Here is a 22591-nt window from a genome sequence, read left to right on the forward strand (position 1 = left end):
GGGTCCAGCATGTGACTGGGCTCTACTAGGAAACTGATTGATCATCCAGCCAAGCTTCAATATACACACCAGGCGTAATTTATCTTCCTCAATCTCTCTGTATCTACTTGATTTGGAAAATGTACCAAGTGCTCTGACAGTAGAAATTTGCACTTAGCGTGCTGGGAAAAAGAATGATCTAGGAGTCAGCTGGCCCTGAACCCCTGCGGGTCTGGAGCACTTACTATCTGTGTGCACTCTGCCAAGTGACTTATCTCTGCGGAGACTTACGGTCTCTTTCTTTGTAACTTGAGGCAAGAAACCTACCTCAGTGGGTTGTTTTGAGAATCCTAATTTAAGGAAATCTTAAGGATCACAGTTTCCTGTGATTTAGTGGCAACAATCTTAGTCTCAGATGTATATGATTTTTTTCTTTTCTAAGTCAATTCTAATCAATCTCTTAATAACCAATTGCTTTTGTTTCTGGTTTTTTGGGGGTTTGTTGTTTTGGTACTAGGGGCCCAAACTTGGGGGCATTCTAACTCTGAGCTAGACCTTTAGCCATATTTAATTTTAAAATTTGAAACAGGGTCTCACTAAGTTACCAAGGTTCTTGCTAAGTTGCTAAGACTGGCCTCGAACCTTTGATCCCCAGGTCTCTGCCTCCCAAGTACTGGAATTATAGGTATGTACCACCTGGCCTGACCACTAGTTGTTTTAATGATATAAAATATTTAAGTTTCATTTAAACATGAAATATATTTATATACATATAACAGTTATATACAGATACAATACTTTGTATCTGTAAGTCAGTTTATATGTGTAAAACTAACAATAGGCAAGATATCCCAGTGTGAAAATCAACTTTCTTGCAGCTATTATTTAAGCAAGATACAAGTTAAAATGATGCTTTGATTTTGCCCTAGATCAATCTTCTCAGATTCTCAGGCATTTCCCTTCCTCCTGCTTCTTTCTCTCCTTCCTTTCCTCCAGCCCTTTCTTCTTTCTTTGCCTTATTACTTAAAGAATTTGCATTTGCATCATCTTTTTTTATCAGAGAAAAGTCAACAAAATATCTTAAAAAGAAAGAAGAAAAAGCAAAGAAACAATACAAAAATTTTATAATTCTCACCATTGGCTTTCATTTGCCAGGCACCCTGCTCCACAAGGGATTAAAATATATCATAGTAATGTTCACAGCTGACATTGGTTTAATTGCTAGTATGTTTAAAATGAAACAATTTTAAAGATTTGCTATTTCTTAAAGTAGTTTTAAGTTCACAGCAAAATTAAAAGGGAGGTATAATGATTTCCCACATAACCCCACTCTGCGCTTCTATATTATCAATATTCCTTACTAGGGTAAGACATTTATTACAACGAATGAACCTGCATTGATAGCCCAAAGTTCACATTATATGTTAATGTTCTCTTAGTGTACATTAGTGTAATGTTCTCTTAGTGTACATTCTATGGGTTTAGACAAATATATAATGATGTATAAAGAGAAATTTTATTTAAGCATATTTGAATTTATTGGTTATAATTTATAACAATGTTTCTTTCCTGCTTACTATCTCCCAAAGAATTTTTCACTTCCTGATAAAGAGGAACAGAGATCAAACATTAATAATGTGTGCCTACTTTTTGTAGCACTGGGCTTGGCATCCCTTATCACCCAATTTTTGCAGGTAAGGAATTTTATTTCCCATTAAGTGACTTAACAATTTCCCTTCTTTTCATGTTAAAGTACCACTTAAGACTCTTTTTTATGTTTTAGGGATATTTCTTTGCAAAATCTGGAGAACTCCTCACAAAAAGGCTACGAAAATTGGGATTCAAGGCAATGTTAGGGCAAGACATTGGCTGGTTTGATGATCTCAGAAACAGCCCTGGAGCTTTGGCAACAAGGCTTGCTACGGATGCCTCCCAGGTTCAAGGAGTAAGTTAGTCCTTAGTCTGTTTGGGCTGCTATAACAAAGTACCCTAATCTGGGTAACTTATAATAGAAATTTATGTCTCATAGTTCTGTAGATTGGGAAGGTCCAGATCAAGGTACAAGCAGTTTCAGTATCTGGTGAGGGCTAGGATGCTCCTGACAGCTTCTTTTATAATGGCATAAATTCTACTCATGAAGGCTGAACCACCTTCCAAAGGCCCCACCTCTTTGTACTTCCACAGTGGGGATTAGGTTTCAACATGAATTTTGGAAAAACACATTCAGACCATAAAAAGAAGGAAACAAGGAGTATTAACTGGCACAGATGTTCTTGCCATAGAGCACTCTGATCGCTGCTGAAGTATTTCTTTTGGATTAGAAACTAGACCACCGTTTCTACTGCTGATACGCAATAGTCAAAGCACAGTGTCCCCTAGACAATGCCTAGAATCAGTGTTATAGCATGCATCACAATCCATAAGGGCTTGGGATTTCCTGTGAGCCTAGCATCTGAGATCTGAAATTCCTACCTCACACTATTTTCAGGCCCAGAAGCCGAGACTTCAGGAGACTCAATAGTGCCCCCAGAGAGAAGAAGCAAAGGGTGCATGGATGCTCTTTACTAAGGTGCCCAGAGTGTGATTAACCTTGGAAAGTGAGAAGCTACTCTGAGCAGCTCTGAAAGATCCCACTTAGAAAATAGGAAAAGAAAGAAATCGTTGTTGTCTGGAATCTTGAAGCTTTCAAATAGCTGCCTTTCTAACAAAATGAGACAAAGCTGAGGTTTCTAAACCCCAGCACCTGCATGCAGCCTTCTTCAAGAGACTCAACATACCTGTGCAAGATAAGGCTATTCCATTATCAAACCAGACATTGAATTAAAATGATAAAAGCCAAATTTACCTCCCAACTTCTCTTCCTGCTTTCTATGAAAGTGGAAAGAAAATGAAAGGGTGTGTGTGTTGTTGTTGTTGTTTTTAACTAAACCATGGTTTGTGAAGCTCTTGGAAGAAAAAAAAATGAATTGATAGCTCTCTACTGTACTTTTACATCCATTCTGTAAGCTCTCTATCTGCTCTGATTATTGATTCCTTTGTTATGTAGAAGCTTTTGGTTTGATGTAATCCATTCATCAGATTTTGCTTTTGTTTCCTGTGCTTTTGGAATCCTATTCAGAAATCATTGCCTGTACCAACATCTCAAGTGTTTCCCATATTTTTCTCTCATAGTTTCAAAGTTTCAGGTCTTATATTAAGGTGTTTGATCTGTTTTATGTTTATTATTGTACAGGGTGAGAGACAGGGGTCTAGATTCAGTCTTCTGTGTGTGGATCCAGTTGTCTCAGCACCATTTGTGTTAAAGACACTGTCTTTTCTCCAACATATGACTTTGATACCTTTGTCAGGAATCAGTTGGCTGTAGAGCTGTGGGATTATCTCTCGGTTCTCTATTCTGCTTCATTGGTCTGTGTGCCTATTTATGCCAATACCATGCTGTTTCTATTACTATGGTTCTATAATATGTCTCAAAACTAGATATAGAAGTATTTCACTTCCTCAGTTTATTCCTAAGTGTTTTTACTGTGTGTGTGTGTGTGTGTGTGTGTGTGTGTGTGTGTGTTTGTCTATGTCTATTGTGAAAGAGATTGCTTTCATGCTTTCTCTCTCAGCAAATTCATTATTGGTGTAGGAAAGCTACTAGGTTCCTTATGTCAATTTTGTATTCTGCTACTTTACTCCATTTATCTGTTCTAAGAGTCTCTAGGTTTAGCGTTCAGGTTTTTCTATGTAGAGAATCACATAATCTTCAAAGAGAGATAATTTGGCTTTCTACTCTCCTATTTGTATGCCTTTAATCTTTTAATCTGGCCTAATTGCTTCAGCTAAAGTTTCTAGTACTATATTGAATGAATGGTGAGAGTAGACATCCCTGTCTTGTTCCTGATCTCAGAGAAAATGCTTTCATTTTTTCCCCATTTAGTATATTGGCTATGAGTTTTTCATATATAGTATTTATTAAATTGAGGTATCATCCTAATATATCTAATGTTTTCAGGGCTTTTTTATCATAAAGTGTTGTTGAATTTTATCTAACACCTTTTCTGCATCTACTGAAATAATTATGTAATCTTTCTCTTTCTTTTTCTCTGTCTAGCCAAATATCACTTTCGTTTATATTTTCAAAGAACTAATTGTTTCATTGATCCTTTGTATTGTTCTGTTAGACTCTCATTTATATCTACTCTGATGTTTATTGTTTCTTTTCTTCTACTAACTTGAGATATGGTTACTTGCCTTTCTTCTTTCTTTCTTTCTTTCTTTCTTTCTTTCTTTCTTTCTTTCTTTCTTGTAGTAGTAGGGGTGGAATCCAAGGGCTTTTCTACCTCCGGGCTATACTCCCAGACCTATTTTATACTTTACTTGGAAACAGGGTCTCACTAAGTTGCTGAGAGCCTCACTAAGTAGCTGAGGCTGGCTTTGAACCTGTGTGATCCTTCTGTCTCAGCTCCCCAAGTGCTGGAATTACAAGCGTGCACCACCACACCCGCCCAGCTTACTTCTTGCTTTTCTAACTTGAGATGCATCATTGTGTTACTTGGGCTCTTCCTATTTTTTCCCCGTTGATACTGGGGTTCCTGGATGCCCTTCTACCTCCAGGCTACACTCCCAGACCTATTTTATATTTTGGAAACAGGGTCTCTTAAGCCAGCACCGCTGGCTTCAAACCTGTGTGATCCTCCTGTCTCTGCCTCCCAAGTGTGGGGATTACAAGTGTGCACCACCATGCCCGGCAGGCTCTTCCTATTTTTTGATGTAGGCATTCGTTGCTCTAAACTCCCTTTTTAGCACTGCTTTTTCTATATCCCACAGGTTCTAGTGTGTTATGCTTCCATTTTTATTTGTAATTCCAGTACTTGAGAAGCTGAGGCAGGGAGATCGCAGGTTTGAAACCACCCCCAGAAACTCAGTGAGATTCTCAGCAAGCTAATGAGACCTTGTTACAAAATAAAAATTGAAAAGGGTTGGGGGTGTAGCTTGGAGGTAGAATGCCCCTGGATTCAATCCCCAGAACCAAAAAACTCCAACCAACCAATCAACCAAACAAACCAATAAACATCATGTAACTTTGTACCTATGAATAGGTTGCTCTCAGTGAGAATCAAAGTCATATATTTTAAGTCTTTCTTCAACTTCAAAATTATAACCACAGAGTAAGTGTTAATCTTCACTGAACAGTAAGCAATAAATAATAGTGTCATTAGCCTAAAGCCTGTTTTTTTTCAAACAAGTCAAATGCATTGGCTACTGAGACATGTAGCCCATGTTTAGGGTTGCATGAATTTCAGACAGGCCAATGGATGAATAAATAGAACATAATGAATAGATATATAAGAAAAGTCAGAAGGACATAAAATCATTCCTATTCAGCCTTCAAAAGGAATGATATTTTGATGTGTATGATAACATAGATGAATCTTAAAAACATTATTCTTAGTAAAACAAGCCAAACACAGAAAAATAAATATTTTATTATTCTACTCATGTGATTTATCTAGACTAAAGCAAATTTATAGCGACATAAAATAGAAGTTACCAGTGACTTGGAGGAAAGAAGGAGGGAGGTTATTGTTTAATGACTACAGAGTTTTTGTTGGAGATGACATAAATGTTTGAAGTAGGAATGTGATGATGATCTCACAACACTGAGTGGTTTGAATGCCCCTGAGTTGTATACTTAGGAATCAATAAAATTATTAATATTATATCATGTATATTTTGTCACAACAATAAACTTATATTTTTAGTAAAACATAATATTTTCACATAATGGCATTTGTTAAAAAAGACAGCGTCTGAGATGGGTTGACTTTTGATTTGCAGGCGACTGGCTCTCAGATTGGGATGATGGTCAACTCCTTCACAAACGTCACTGTGGCCATGGTCATTGCCTTCTTATTTAGTTGGAAGCTCAGCCTGGTCATTGTGTGCTTCTTCCCCTTCTTGGCCTTATCAGGAGCCCTACAGACCAAGATGTTGACGGGATTTGCCTCTCAAGACAAGCAGGCTCTGGAGAAGGCAGGACAGGTAATCTTACAGACCTAAGTTTCTGCGTATGGGCAAGTGGCTCTTAGGAAAACCATTAAAATGGGAACTCTGAAGAGATTTAAGGAAGCTGTTAGCCTATAGACATGCACAGTCAGAGACACCCCTCCACTAGCCCTTTTATGTGTTCTCCCAAAAGGCTGTGGCAATAAGGCTCTGATGCTCTGTGTTTGAGCTGGCAAGAAGAAACAGTGGAGTAAACACAGATGTTCACATGTTTGATTTCCTCTCAAATCATGATTTACTTCACATCTCAGGCATATTCTCACTTACAGGAGTAGATAGTTCAGTTTTCTATCTCATAGAGTTTTTTCAGTACAATGTTTTCCCTGAATCCTGCCTGTCCGCACAGGCAGACATTTTTAATTTTTCCACTTTAGTATCTACTAGACTAGTGGTAACTGTCTTTCCCAAATAGTATCATGAGCTGCAGTTTAGGTCCCAAACACACTTAAGTATATATATATATACTTTTAAAAATCTATTCTAAATAATATTTGAACCGGGTGTGGTGGCACACCCATTTGGGAGGCTGAGACAGGAGGATTACCATTCAAGGACAGCCTTAGCCACTTAGTGAGGCCAATTGCAACTCAGTGAGACCCTGTTTCAAAACAAAGAATAAATAAAAAAGGACTGTGGTGTAGCTTGGAGATAAAATGCCCCTGGGTTCCATTCCCAGTGCCACTAAATAAATAAATTAAATAATTAATTAATAATAAAATTTTATCCTCACAGGTAAATGAGGTGATGGTGGTCTAAACACTAATACATAAAAGAAATAATACACACACACACACACACACACACACACACACACTCTTAACAAACTCACTATAACCTAAGTGTTGTTTCTTTTGAGAGAGCAATTGTGCCACAGCCCAAGTAGGCAGAAACCAAAGTATTTCATATTTGATTGAGAAAGTAGCCTACCTTTGTACTTTTGTTAAGGGTAAGACCCCAATTTAGAAACAGTAATTATTTACCTTACATATTTGTAGTATAGACTAAAAGATTATATTTATTTTTATCTTTTAAAATTGTTATTGGTATATTGTAATCATACATCATAATGAAATCCAGAGTGATAGAGACATACATGTCCACAGCACTTGGTAAGTTCACCCCATATCCCTCTTTGCTCCCTCCCCTTCCCTGTAGTACACAGTATTGAGGTTGGTATTGATAATTTTATATAAATACATAGGGTCAATGGAAGCATTTCCTTCATCAAGTCCCCCCATCATCCCCTTCCCTAAACCGTCTCCATTACTCAACTCACTCAACTGGGGCTTCTCCTCCTTTTTCTGAAGTCTCTTTTTATATTTAATGTTAAGTTAATTCTTCCAATAGAGGACTAATATCTAGAATATAGAGAGAACTCAAGAAACTCAACACTAAGAAAACAAATAACCCAATCAAAAAATGGACAAGTGAATTAGACAATTTATGAAGGAAGAAATTCAAATGGCCAATAAATGCATGAAAAAAATGCTCAACATCATTAGCAATCAGAGAGATGCAAATCAAAACTACCCTGAAATTTCACCTAACTCCAAATAGAATGGCAATTATTCAAAACACAAACAACAACAAATGCTGGCAAGGATGTGCAGAAGTGGGAACTCTAATACATTGTTGGTGGGATTGCAAATTAATGCAACCACTTTGAAAAACAGTATGGAGAATTCTCAGAAAAAATGGGAACAAACTTACCATTTGATCCAGCAATACCATTTCTGGGTATCTATCCAAAAGAAAGGAAATCAAACGACCAAACTAATGCATGTTTATCTATGTTCATAGCTGCACAATTCACCATTACCAAACTATGGAACCAGCCAAAATGTCCATCAACAGATGAATGGATTACAAAACTGTGGAATATGTACACAGTGGAATTTTACTCAGCCATAAAGAAAAACACAATTACATTATTTACAGGGAAATGAATGGAACTAGAGGACATTATACTAAGTAAAATTAGTCTGTCACAAAAAATAAGAAATTGGGATGCTTTCCCTAATATGTGAAAGCTAGGGAGAAATGGGTAATGGGAGAATTCTAGAAGAAGAAGTAGAATCTATAGATGAACAAATAAGGCAACCTAACTGATTAGATAGGAGGGGGAAGAGGGAATCTCTCTAAAGCACATGATGTACTTAAACATATCAAAGCCAATCACTAACCCAAGCATGGGAAGGAGGGAGGGGGAGGGAATGGGGTGAGAATCAAGTAAAGGCTAATTGGGTGACATGTGCATGTATGTCTCCACCATTGTTTATCCCATTAAGATATATGACTGCAATGCACCAATAAAAATTTTAAAAAATAAAATAAAATTAAAGGATCATAAAAATAATAATTTTAAGTTAAATAATATTTGGTCAGGTTTTTAGGAAAATAGTGTTTGATGGTTTATGTTTATATTATTAAATGATATTTTCTTCATAAAACATCTAATGGTCCTATTTAAAATATTTCAAATGGAGGCCGGGCGTGGTGGCACACGCTTGTAATCCCCGCGCTTGGGAGGCAGAGACAGGAGGATCGCGCAGGTTCGAAGCCAGCTGTGCGCGCTGGCTTAGGAGACCCTGTTTCCAAGTAAAAATGTAAAAATAGGTCTGGGAGTGTAGCCCGGAGGTAGAAGGGCTTCCAGGAACCTCAGTACCACCAATAAATAAATAAATAAATAAATAAATTAATTAAATAAAATATTTCAAATGAATTAGGAATATTTAAAAGCTCTCAAGGACATCTTTGTGCACCAATTTCTTCTCCCTTCTTTCCTTCCCTCAGAAATAGAGGTGACAAAACCATGTTAGAACTAAGTATAAGTTGTATTTAATGGGTAAATTATCTCATAGTCCAGCTGGGCTGATCTGTGGATGCTCCTCTGTGTTCTCAGGTATTGCCCCATATCTAATTTGTACCACACTCTGCTATTTGTACCAGATCTAATCTATGTATCAATTGAAATGCCATGGAATTATTTCTGTTCTTTTATTCCTAAGCCTCTTTTGTTCTTCAGATTACCAGTGAAGCCCTCAGTAACATTCGCACTATTGCTGGAGTTGGAATGGAGAAGCAGTTTATCGAAGCATTTGAGGCTGAGCTGGAGAAGCCATACAAGACAGCCATTAAAAAAGCAAATGTCTATGGGTTCTGCTATGCCTTTTCCCAAAGCATAGCATTTATTGCAAATTCTGCTTCCTATAGATACGGAGGTTACTTAATCCTCAATGAGGGGCTCCATTTCAGCTATGTGTTCAGGTGAGGAGTAGCCCAGTGTTTCAGTCAACATTCACACTACTATAATCCAAAAGGACTGACCACATAACTTAGAGAAAAGAAGATTTATCTGCTCACAGGTTTTGGGGATTTGGGGGGTTTAGCCCATGTGAGGATGGGATTTGCAGAGCTCGAGTCATGATTGTGGGAAGCAGAGAGACAGAGAGTATGCATAGCTCCACTCTCACATCATGGAGACCAGAAGCGGAGAGTCAGCAGGGGGAGGAGGAAGGATACATATAATCTCTAAGGCTACACCCCAGGAACACCTCCTCAGCAACCAAGCCCCACTTCCAACACTGCTACCTTGTTTCTGTGAGGGCTAAGGGGACATCCTAAATCCAAACCATTACACTCTACCCCTATCCTCCTAGGCCTATGGCCACATCACAGTGAAAAATGTATTTAGTCCATCTCCAAGAGTTTCGCCGTCTTAACAGTTCTGGCACACTCAAAAGGCTAAAGTCTCCTCTGAGACTCAAAGCAAACTCTTGGCTGTGAGCACCTGTAAAAACAAAAATTATGTTACATAAATCTAAAGCACAATGGCACAGAGTAAACATTTGCATTCCAAAAGGGAGAGATAGAAAGAAGAAAGAAGAAATGGGTCCAAAACAGTATTGAAATACTGTTTGGCAATTGTGGATTGTGCAGCTATGAACATAGATATACAAGCATTAGTTTGGTAGTTTGGTTTCCTTTCTTTTGGGTAGATACCCAGAAGTGGTATTGCTGGATCATATGGTAAATTTATTCCCATTCTTAGGATCCTCCATATAGTTTTCCAAAGTGGTTGCACTAATTTACCACCAACAACGGGTAGAGCTCCCACTTCTCCACATCCTCACCAGCTATATCCTTAGACCCTTTTATTATTTGTTTTAAAACAAGGTCACAATAAGTTACCCCATATTAGCCTCAAACCTGCTATCCTTCTGTCTCAGACTCCCAAGTACTGAGATTCCAAGCATATGCCTCCATGCCCAGTCCCAGACTATATAAGTTTTTTAAATAATTATATTTGCTGATGTGTAAAAATTGAGAGACTACAGAAAAATCCCAATTGTAGGCTTTGCTTTAAAAACAGGAGTCATTTTCCATCATTTCCTATTTTATTCCAAATGCTTTCACTCCTTGTAAGCTTTGGACCAGGCTCCTGAAGGTGTTTGCTTTTGTAATTCTCACCTAAAACAATTTCTACTCATAAATGGAGCTGTAAGACACCCAAAGACATGCCTACTCCCGATCCCACTTCAGGCAGGCCCTCTGTGAGCCACAGTACAGGCTGAAGTCTTTGAGGACTGCTCCTCACATCGTAGTCCAGACATCAGCAAAGCTCTTAACATACTTTTAATTTATTTATTCATGCACAACTTGCTCATTTTTAAACACATGTTGAATATAGTTAGAGGCTGAGACAAGTAGAAGGACACAGCAAATTGTATCTTTCTTATCTGAAGCTTGAATTATACACAGGCTTGACACAGAATTGATACTTACCTTAACCATCATTATCTTTCACCTGCCTAGAATTGATTCAAAGATGTTTCAAGCCACCCTTCTTTGAAAAATACGTTCAGAAGCTTTTTTTTCTTAAACAAATATTTTTAATAAGTCGGTATTGAGGTGGAATCAAAGTTTTGAGGTCAGAACCCTACCTTGTTCAGTCCACCTCTCACCACTGTTTTCATAGAACACAACTTGAAAACTGCCAATATCTTCAACTCCTATGTTTCCAGACAAGAATGGGGGAAATTGTTCAAATCTAACTGGTCCTTTCCTAGCAGAACCAGGGCTAGACCCCCTGATTCCTGCCTCTTAGTCTATCACACCAGTAATACTCACCCCTCTCTACCTGGGTGTTTGACTGCAGGGTGATCTCTTCAGTGGTACTGAGTGCAACAGCTCTTGGAAGAGCCTTCTCCTACACCCCAAGTTATGCCAAAGCTAAAATATCAGCTTCACGCTTGTTTCAGTTGCTGGACCGACAACCCCCAATCAGTGTATACAGTAATGCAGGTGAAAAATGGGTAAGTATTGGGCCAGGGGAGAGGTGTGTGTGTGTGTGTGTGTGTGTGTGTGTGTGTGTGTGTGTACAACAACTGTCAGTGCTGGTCAGACAATATCACTTAATTTCTAAATGTCTACAGAGTTTGTTCCTATATATGTACTCAGAATGGACAAACAGTAGATTTACAAATGTAATGAATGAAATAATCAGCATGAATAATGAGTGAAATATTCAGCATAAAAGTCATTCACAAATCTGACATTTGAAAAAGGCAACAATATCTAATTGTATCATCTTCCGTTACTGTAATAAAATATCTGAGAATGTGTGATGTGTAAAGAAAAGAGATTTATTTAATATATAGGTTTGGAGACTATCACATCATGGCAGTTGGGAGTGCAGGCATGAGGGAAAGACCACATGGTGAGACAGGAAGCTAGAATATAGCAGGGACCAGTCTTAATGCTTTTCTTTGTTAGAATAGTCTTCTCTAAAGAACAAATCCAGGTCTCATGAGAACCACATGAATTTGTTCTGAGGATAATGTTCCAGTGGCCCAATTACCCTGCACTCATCCCCATATCTTAAATGCTCTATAACACTATTCAACATTGCTACACTAGAGGTCAGGCCTCTAACACACAAACCCTTGTGAGGCACAAGACACCAACCATAGCATCAACAAAGGCTAAGTCTGTGCAATAGAAAACATGTTCAGCTCTCGAGTGTATTAAATCATATGTCTTTTGAGACCTACTCGATTACCAGCTCTTCTATTGATGCCCTGGTACACCATGTAGAAACAAACAAACAAACAAAAATTCTTCCTATTCATCCAACAATATTGATCTGATTTATACTCATTTATGTGGGAGTTTTAGCCCATTTGATACCCAGAAAATGAATTCAATGTCAACAAAATATTGATTCTTCTAATTGATCACTCCCAGAGGTGTTTTTAATCTTTTCTGTTTTTAAAAATCTCTGTATATTTAAGAAATGAAAACCAACTTAAACATTAATAAAGCCAAACAAAATTTCAAAATCTTTTTAAATTGGTCAGATGACCCACTTCTCCTTTGGTTCAATAAAAGTTTGTGTGGTTTATAAAATGTCTATCCATATCCAGAGATCATAATTCAGATAGTTTTAAACACACCTTTGTAGTACAGACCTCAAATCAATCTCTCAAGTCATATTAAGCGTAATCTTATTATTTTAAATCTTTGGGGGCAGAGTTGTATGGTTCAAGACTGGCTTCTGTGATGTATTATCTTTTAGCTATTCTATTCCACTCAGAGTGTCAAGGACTGGGTAACAAGGATAGCCCCTTACTTCAAGATGAGAATAAGAGGTCAAATGTGTTTAGTTTTACCTCCCAGGTCGTTCTTTATGCTACACCTGCCAGAATGGGAAATAGAATGTTCTTTCTTTAAGTTTCTGTCTCTACACTTTGCACTTTGGAAGCATGATGCTGTTGAGGTACATTTTCAATATTCTAGGTTCCGGTGGGAACATAGGTAATTCCAATTCTCTCGTCCACAGAACAACTTCCAGGGGAAGATCGACTTTGTCAATTGTAAGTTTACATATCCTACTCGACCTGATATACAAGTTCTGAATGATCTCTCGATTTCGGTCAATCCGGGACAGACACTGGCATTCGTTGGAAGCAGTGGGTGTGGCAAAAGCACCAGCATCCAGCTGTTGGAACGTTTCTATGATCCTGATGAAGGGAAGGTGGTAAGCAAGGCAAAATGCTTTTGAGAGTTTGGATTTCTGCAGACTCTCTCTCTAAAAGTGATCTCCAAGAATGGGACTTGCCAGACTCACACTAAAATGCTTGACTCGAACACTTAGCCCTCTGGATATTTCCATTTCCAGTCATTTGCTGGCTGACCTGATTTTACCCCACAATCACGAACATCGTACTCTTCCAAGCTCCAGATGGCCTGCTGACCAGTTAGGCAAAGAAAACTGGGCACACTGCAAAGCTGGAGATGAGTGTGCTTGACAAAAGCACACACTTACTTGTAAATGAAGCAGAAAGGGCAGATTAATCAGAAAACTAATGGGAAATGGAAAAAGTGGGGATAACAAAGGACACAGTGACAAATGAGCAAGAAGGGAGATAGAGCATGAAAAAGCTGAGATAGTCCTGGTTCAAGAAACTTAAGTTTAAATAGTGTAAGGAGTCTCAGCTGATACCCATGTATCATAAAACTTTGGCAAGAATATTTGAAAAATTAGCATGACTGCATCTCAAAAAAATAAATAAAAAGGGGCTGGGGGAGTAGCTCAAATGTAGACAGTCCCTGGGTTCAATCCCCAGTGCCACAGAGAGGGAGGGAGGCAGGGAGGGGAAAGAAAAAGAAATGGGTGGATTTTTTTATTTTTCATATATTTCTGTTTTTATCTCTTCCTTTAGTTTTCTTTTTTCAGTAATATGTGCAGAGAATGACAAAGTCAACTAATAAAAAGTAACATTCTTCTTTCTTTGCTCAAAAGTAGCTATGTTAGCCACTAATGTTTTTAGATTTCCCACTGATTATTTCTGTCTCTAAATGAGATGTTTATGCTGCTTTTTTCATGATTTAACAAATTTCTGCTGGCTTATTTTAAGGAAATCAAAAGTTATCATCACCCCTCCCTCCTTTTACCCACTTCTTTGCAGAAATAGCTATACAACTTTTGTGTGTGTGTGTGTGTGTGTGGGTCTTACTGGGGATTGAACCCAGTGGTGTCCCATGACTAAGCTATATCCCCAGCCTTAATTTATTTGTTATTTTGAAACAAGGTCTTGTGAAGTTACCATGCACTGGCCTAGATCATGGTTTGTGGATAGCCTCAGCTACTTAGTGAGACCCTTTGCAATTTAGTGAAACCCTGTTTCAAAATAAAGAATAAACCGGGCGTGGTGGCGCACGCTTGTAATCCCCGGGCTTGGGAGGCAGAGACAGGAGGATCGTGCAGGTTTGAAGCCAGCCTCTCTGGCTTAAGAGACCGTTTCCCAAAAAAAAAAAAAAAAAAAGTATAAAATAGGTCTGGGAATGTAGTCCAGAGGTAGAAGGGTCTCCAGGAACCCCAGTACCACCAAAAAAAAAAATTAGAAAGAAAGGAAGAAAGAAAGAAAAAGAAAGAAAGAAAGAAAGAAAGAAAGAAAGAAAGAAAGAAAGAAAGAATACAAAATAGGGCAGGGAGTAGCTCTGAGGTCGAACGGCCCTGGGTTCCATCCCCAGACCCGCAAAAAAAAAATAATAATAATAATAATAATAAATGAAAACTCTTTATACCTTCTAGTTGTCTTTGTCTTGCCATCTATTCTGAGAAACCTGCTTCTTTCCCTTATTTTTGTCAAGGTCTAAACTAACTTCAACCTCTGCCTGTTGGACATTTATCATCTTGCAAGTTCACTGCATTTTTCTCTCTCTCTCTCTGTTTTTTTTTTTTTTTTTTTTGGTGGTACTGGGGTTCCTGGAAATCCTTCTACCTCCGGGCTACACTGCCAGACCTATTTTTATATTTTTGTTTGGAAACAGGATCTCTTAAGCCAGTGCAGCTGGCTTCGAACCTTTGCAATCCTCCTGTCTCCGCCTCCCAAGTGCAGGGATTACAAGCATGCGCCACCACGCCTGGCTGCATTGTTCTCTTGAGTTAAGTCCATTATTTCCTCCTGTCTCATCTGTATCTTTCTTTTGTTGAAGCACATCCTCAAGTAGTTTTCCAAGAAATGCTTCAGAGGTATGAGCCTGAAAATGTTCTATTTTGCTCTATACTTGGTCACTTGTTTAGCCCTAATATTTTGAAAAGTGGCCTTTCTGTTTTTCCTGAATAATATCACATTTATTACAATGAAGATGGTTGACATAAAGAAGGGAAATACTGGAAGAAACTTGAAGGGGGCAATTAAAGATTCCATTGCATAAAGCAAAGCAAGAAAACAAGCAAACAGATACTGGTAGAATCCAGGAAGTTATAATAATAAGGAACAAGAGTTGATCGCCTATAATTTATAATCACTTCTGTTATTAACTTTAGGTGTAAAGATTCTAATTTTTTTCTGGGCATGGTGGCGCATGCTTGTAATCCCAGCATTTGTGAGGTTGAGACAAGGAGGAGGATCACAGTTTGCAGACAGCCTTAGATACTTAGTGAGGCCCTCTGCAACTCAGTGAGATGCTGTTTCAAAATAAAGAATTAAAAATAGGCTGGGGTGCAGCTCAAAGGTAGATTGCCTCTGGGTTCCATCTCCAGTACCACACACAAAAAAAGATTTAATTTTTATTTTTTATAAGTGGAACATATTGAGAGTGGTGTACATTTACATTGTGCTTCATGCCACATGTAATCCCAGTACTTGGGAGGCTGAGACGGGAGGATTACAGGTTCAAAGCCAGCCTCGACAATTTAGGCCCTCCACAACTTAGTGAGACCCTGATTCCAAATAATAAATAAAATCGGGCTGGGGTTTTAGCTCAGAGGTAGAATGCCTCTGGTTTCAATCTCCAGTGTTATAAACAACAACAACAACAACAACAACAACAACTATAGTCCAAACAGTGTTAATTTTCATGCTACTGCTGACAGACACCTGTACCAGAGGTCAAAGGTAACATAGTTTATTCCCTAGAGTTTGGGGAATGTTCTTTCTTAAGAAAAAAAAAAAAACCTGTCCTGTATTACACTTAACTCCAGAATATGAACTTTCCTTGCTACTAGAATTCTAAAACTCAGCACCCTCTGTTGTGACCTTTATTGGCAGATAATAGATGGGCATGACAGCAAAAAAGTCAATGTCCCATTCCTTCGCTCGAACATTGGGATTGTTTCCCAGGAGCCAGTGTTGTTTGCCTGTAGCATAATGGACAACATCAGGTATGGGGACAACACCAAAGAAATCCCCATGGAAAGAGTCATCGCAGCTGCAAAGCAGGCTCAGCTGCATGACTTCGTCATGTCCCTCCCAGAGGTACGTACCAAATCTGGCATTTCTGTGGTAAATGAGCGGTGGGGAGAGTTAGAATGCCCCAGAAGTCTTAAAACTGTGGCTCAGAAGTTCAAAGGCAATACAATTGTTTTTCCAAATGCCTTAGCATTTTAAGCAAAATAAATGAAAATTAACATATTCTCCTCCAACATGGATGCTATAAATAAAACACCATCACCTGGAGCATTAGCGTAGCCTGGTGGGAAAGCCTGACAGGGAAGACATGGGTTTAAAACCAAGCTTTGCCCCTCTCTGGCTGTATGTGTGTAACTTTGGAACAATTACAGATCCATTCTAAGATGCTCTATGCCATCTGCAGTACACACACACACACACACACACACACACACACACACAATAAAAAGTTAAAATGAAAGAATGCACTTATGGTGGGGTAGGTGGCATCTGCCTTGGTCTCTTACTTATCCAGAGCCAAGTCTGAACTTAGCACAGTATCAACTCAACATCTTTCCATTCACTGACACTCTTGGTAGTAAATCACAAGGAAAATTAAGACATGAAAAACAAGTAGTAAGAACCAAATGTTGCCTTTACCCTTCTTTGCTTCGTTATTAAAAATATTACTTTGAAAGCCAGGTATGGTGGCCCACACCTGTAACCCCAATACTTTGGAGGCTGAGACAGGAGGATAGCAAGTTCCCAGCCAGCCTCAGCAACTAGTGCCCTTCACTGACCACTTCACCTCCATAAGGACAAGGAGGCCACTATGGTCTCACCTGGCTTCCTTAGGCTTTGTCAGGGCACAAGGGGGCAGGGAGGAAGCAGTTCTTGGTGAAGAAGGGAGGCTAGAGCACTGGTCAACGGTGAGGATTCAGAAGCCAGATACAACTGGATTTAGATTTCACTTTTACTGTTTATTATTTGTTTTTGTGCAATTTCCTTGCCTCTCTTTGACCAAGTTTTATAATCTGTAAGTATAAAGAGCGTGGTTTCTGTGAATATGAAATGATATCCCAGCTAGAATGTTAGCCCAACTCCTGACATGCAAATGCTCTGTGAATGTTAACCATGTTTAAGGTGGCCATACCAGGCATTTAGGTAGATATTTTCCCTCCAAATTTCATTAAGAATTTATCACAAATATGTGAACTGCATACTGATACTGCATTTTCAAGATGAGTTTGCAGCTCAAAGAAATTTAGATAAGTTGTTCCGGATTGAAGAGCTAGTAAGCAGCAGAGTATAAATTCAAACCAAGACATGTATACTATAATGTTGTCTACCTAGTAAAGAAGAGAGGCCAGAAGTACTTCCATTCCTGGGATTATTGCATCTTGGAATTATCTTCTCCAAATAATCTGGAAATAGGGAAGTCTCAAATCAAGGAGAATCTCTTATTGGGGTCATTCCTTAACACATGGAGGAAGAGACTGAACATATAAATCTAAAAGAAATTCAGAGATGGAGAATAAAATACAATCATTTTACAACATAAGCTTCCTATTTTTCTTATATTTCTGACTGGATTTGATAATGTTTATAGGACTCATTTGTTATTTCCAAGTTCATAAGACAACAAATAAAATAAGCATGGTGCCATAGGCCTGTAATATCAGTACTTGAGAAGCTGAGAAAGGAGGATTGCAGGTTCAAGGCCAACTTCAGCAATTCAGCGGGGCCTTGAATTCAGTATCCCAGTGAGATCCTGTTTCAAAACAAAACATAAATAGGGCCAAGGGTGTAGCTCAGAAACAGGATACCCAAGGACTCAATCCCAGTACCACCCAAAAATTATAATTTAAATTCATAGAGACGTCATTGATGTGGGTTCCATATATTACAGGAGCAATTATTATTTCTAGTTCTCAAGCTTACCATTTTCCCCCCAGCAATATAAAACTAATGTTGGGACCCAGGGGTCTCAACTCTCTCGAGGAGAGAAACAACGCATTGCAATTGCTCGGGCCATTGTGCGAGATCCTAAAATTTTGCTCCTAGATGAAGCCACTTCTGCCCTAGACACAGAGAGTGAAAAGGTATGTATTGATTTTCTAAAGTCTTACTTTATAATAGATGAGTCTTTTGCTGTAAGATTTGTCCTTATAAAATGGCACTATTTTCTATTTTCGGATTCATTAACAGTGGAAATTGGCAATACTTGTTGAAAGCAAAAGATAATGATGCAGATTACTACCACTATAGGATTGTTTTAAAAAACTTAACTTTAAAATAATAAGTATTTTTAAGATTCTTTAGGCCAAGTTTCTTTTTTGTGTGTGTGTGTGGTATCAGGGATTAAACCCAGGAGTATTCTACCTCTGAGCTATACCCGCAGCCCTATTTTCTGCCCTTTACTTTGAAACAGGGTCTCACTAAGTTGCAGGGGGCCTCACTAAATAGCTGAGGCTGACCAAAAACCTGCCATCTTCCTGTCTCAGCCTCCCAAGTACTGGGATTACAAGCATGTACCACCACACCCGAACTAAAATTAACTTCCTTAAATAAAGTAAAATAATTTAGGCTATCTGTTAGAACATATTTTATATCTCTTAAGTTACATGTAGTAGTTCACATACAGCACAGAGAAGGAGATGGGATCCGATGTAGAGTTTGTATAAAAAAACATGCAAGTGAGAAAAACAATTTTGAACACCAAAATTTATAATTAACACTTTAAAACTGAGGATTGTATTTTGGAGAGAGCTCAAATTGTCCTCAGTGAAGAAAAGTATCAGAAATGACCACTTAATTTCTGCCCTACATCACTTTTTGGGTTTCGTTTTAATAAACTAGACCATCACATATTATAAAGTTACAGTGACTTTGTAGTTTGGTTCATTGTTGCTTCACTCTAATTTTCTACCCCGTGAGCTATAATTTAACTTGCTGATGTATTGCATCAGAAAATACCTGCTTCATCCAATCTTATGTTGAACCTTTGGGTTTACCCCTGAGCATGGACTTGTTATTCAGGTGGCACTGAACTGACTTCTCATGATGGCGGGCTGGGGACAATCATGTGTCTTTCCACCAGCTTTCTGTCTTTTCTTGCAGACAGTGCAGGTTGCTCTGGACAAAGCCAGAGAGGGCCGGACCTGCATCGTCATTGCCCATCGCTTGTCCACCATCCAGAACTCTGACATCATTGCCGTCATGTCACGAGGGGTGGTTATTGAAAAGGGGACCCACGAAGAACTGATGGCCCAGAAGGGAGCCTACTACAAGCTGGTCACTACTGGGGCCCCCATCAGTTGAGCCAGCTCAAGAATGTCATGCACAGTGGTGGCCATGCAGCTCAGTGGTACAGCATTTGCCCAGCATGCAAGAGGCTCTGGGTTTGATCCCCAGCGCCCCCAAAATGGAAGGGGCAGGGAAGATGTTAAGATGTCATTTTCATAGATATAGCTATGCACTGGGATCCAAGCTACTTTCTAATGCTTTTCAATGATAATTCAGCTTTAGATGTCTGTATAGAAAATGAAAAAATCTGGAGTCATTATGAGTAAAAACCCAAGGTCAAGCAGCTGCCTAGCCAGCATCCAGTGCTTCTCTACCAGGAGCTAGTTTTCATCACTGTGCTGCAGGTCATGGACTGAATGAGACTCTGAGCCCCTCAGGGCAGAGGACTGTCTTCCAAACTTGTGAACCCTTGCTATACACAGAGCCTGGTCTGTCCTCGACACGCGACAGATGTTTGTTAGCTGCACCATAGCCAAATGTGAAAAGAGCAAAAGGAATAAAGCTGATTGTATTTCTTAACCAATAATTTTTTTACACAGGGAAGTAGATCCAGTCACCTCTGAGGCTGAGGATTGGGAACTGAGGACTCTTCATGCACCAGAAGCTCTCAGGCTGAAGAATACAGTGGGGCAAAGATTATCAGGGTTTACCAGTGAGGTGCGCTCGTTTTGGCTGCAGACTCTGAGTGTATCACAGGGGAGGTGAAGTCACCATGTACTGAACTGGAGCCTGCTGGTGTTGCTGTAGCAGGGACTTCAACCCAAGCCTTGTACTTCTCACCAACCCTCCATATTGGTTGCTATCCTTTATTCTTTAAAATCCTATTCATGAAATGCAAAGAGCACCGCTTACCTTGCTTTATCTTCCCAAGGAGTGATATGTAAAAAGCCAGTTACACATAGCAGGAAAACCCTCATGCTTTTCCCTGCTCCCTGGAATACCACTCACTGACATCAAAGGGATTTTAACAGGCACAATGCCACAAGAATACAGGAAGCACAATGATGCCAGCTACAAATTTGTGGAGCCAGAATGCAAATACATAATAGATTTAGAAGATGAGATAAAACATAAGTGCAATTAGTGAGGGGAAGTGTATAAACATTCCATTTTGTACTACACTGCCCTAGAAATGCTCAGTATGTAAATCCACAGGGTCCTTCTGGAGGAGAGAGGAGTGGGCCACAGGGGACTGAAGACAAGAACGGGGGCTGAAACCTGCATGGAAGCAGAGGCGCAGAGTCCCCTCCTGTCCTTCCCAGGTCCCAGCAGAACACTGGCCATGCTCACAGGGAGGCTGACACGTAGGGTCATGGGTTGGAGGGGTGATTAACATACAAGAGGCAGGAGGTAAAAGGAGTAGTTAAATGAAATAGACGCTTTACAAAAGAATAATAAAAATGGCCATAAATATCTGAAAAAATGTTCAGCATTATTAGCATTTAGGGAGATACAAATCAAAATGACTCTGAGATTCCATCTAACCTCAATCAGAATGGCAATCATCAAGAAGTCAAATAAGAATACATGCTGGGGACCATGTGTGGAAATAGGAACTCTTCTACACTATTAGTAGGATCGCAAATTAGCGCACCTGCCATAGAGATCAGTGTGGAGATTCCTCAGAAAGTTGGGAACGGATTCGCCATATGATTCAGCTATACTACTGCTGGGTATCTTTCCAAAAGGGACTAAAATCAGAGAACTACAGTAATATATGCATACCCGTGTTCATAACAGCACAATTCACAAATAGCCAAACTATGCAACCTAGGTGTCCCTTAACAGATGAACGAATCACAAAACAATAGGATATACATACAACGGAATTCTATTCACCAATAAAAAGAAAAAAATTATGTCAAAATGGGTGGACCTGGAGAACATTATGTTAAGTGAGATTAGCCAATCGCAGAGAGAGACACATGTTTTCTCTAATATGCAGAAACTAGGGATAATGGTGATGCAACAGGGGATTTAGATAATGGAGGAGAAGACCAGTAGAGTGAAGGAGATGGTCTAGGGTGGGTTGGAGAATTAACAAAGGAGGCACTTCCACTGATGTCACATATGTGAGAATATCAGTGCCAATCTCAATACCGTGTGGGGAAGGGAAGGAGTGGGGAGAGAGTCAGGGGGGAAGCTCACCAAGTTCTGTGTGTACATGATGATGTGAGACTATAATGCACAATAAAAGTATTTTTAAAAACTCCCAGGCACCCTGCTGTTGGGCAAGAGACCAGAAACTAAATCTGTGCATAAGTGAGTCAATCTAAGAGAACTACAAGTGCAGGAGGCCAGACATGGAGAGACAGCGACCCACCCAGAGACCATATTGGAAAGAAAGATTTATTTCTTTCGGCAGGGCCTAGAGGACCACAGTCCCGAGTCTGATCCCCAGTGGCATCAGCAAACAGATTATACAGCCTCAGAGCAACAGAGCAGGTCTTGATGGGCTCAACAGGTGCAGAAGCTTGGGTTAGATTTTAGTTTCTTTTCCTGAGCCTGATTTCCCTCTTACTGCTCCCATGTGGGTAGAGAGCCCAGTTAAAGGAAACGAGTTCTAGTTGGAGAAAATTTTCACACCATCCTAGGTTCCTGCCTCATTCCCCCCTTGGAGACCCCACCATTACACCTGTTATTGGGCTTTCATATTTTGAACACCTGCTTGAGGAAAGGGGGCCACCCACAATAGTCGGGCAGTGGTGGCCTGTGAGGTACTGTTCAAGCCTGCCAGCAGTGAAAAGGGATCGAAAGGGTGTGGCTGGCTCCTTTTGGATACCCCAGCAAAGTCAAGACCAGGAAGAAGATCCTCAAGCTTAAGCCATGTGTAGACCAGTCAACTTCCTGGGTATGACTGGAGCAGGGCATGGTGTCTTTTACAGGGTCAAGTGGCTGGGGTTGCCAGGGTCAGTTGGCAATGTATCCAGAACAATTTTTCATCAATGCCATGGCTGCAGAGCCCTGGGAGAGAGGTAGGAAGCAGAGCAGAAACCGGGGATCACCCTCTGAACCCCCACCATTAAGTCATGGTGGTGGGGAAGCAACCAGAAATTCCCATGATCCAAGCTTCTGTG

At 39.5% G+C, this 22591-nt stretch overlaps 1 protein-coding gene across 1 annotated transcript in view; it reads left to right on the plus strand.

The window, feature by feature from the left end:
* ABCB11 (ATP binding cassette subfamily B member 11) overlaps positions 1-19529 on the plus strand; it is a gene marked incomplete at its 3' end in the record, with an annotated part of 64561 nt that extends 45032 nt beyond the window's left edge. The window contains exons 17-25 of the mRNA XM_080689781.1: positions 1569-1673; positions 1763-1924; positions 5803-6006; positions 9056-9297; positions 11189-11345; positions 12872-13069; positions 16089-16295; positions 18164-18310; positions 19329-19529. Of these exons, the coding sequence (XP_080545907.1) occupies positions 1569-1673; positions 1763-1924; positions 5803-6006; positions 9056-9297; positions 11189-11345; positions 12872-13069; positions 16089-16295; positions 18164-18310; positions 19329-19529 (1623 nt within the window). The remainder of the gene's footprint in view (positions 1-1568; positions 1674-1762; positions 1925-5802; positions 6007-9055; positions 9298-11188; positions 11346-12871; positions 13070-16088; positions 16296-18163; positions 18311-19328) is intronic.
* Between the last annotated feature and the right edge of the window lie 3062 nt (positions 19530-22591).

The sequence above is a fragment of the Muscardinus avellanarius genome (genome assembly GCF_963383645.1).
Source record: "Muscardinus avellanarius genome assembly, chromosome: 2".
Lineage (NCBI taxonomy): Eukaryota > Metazoa > Chordata > Mammalia > Rodentia > Gliridae > Muscardinus > Muscardinus avellanarius.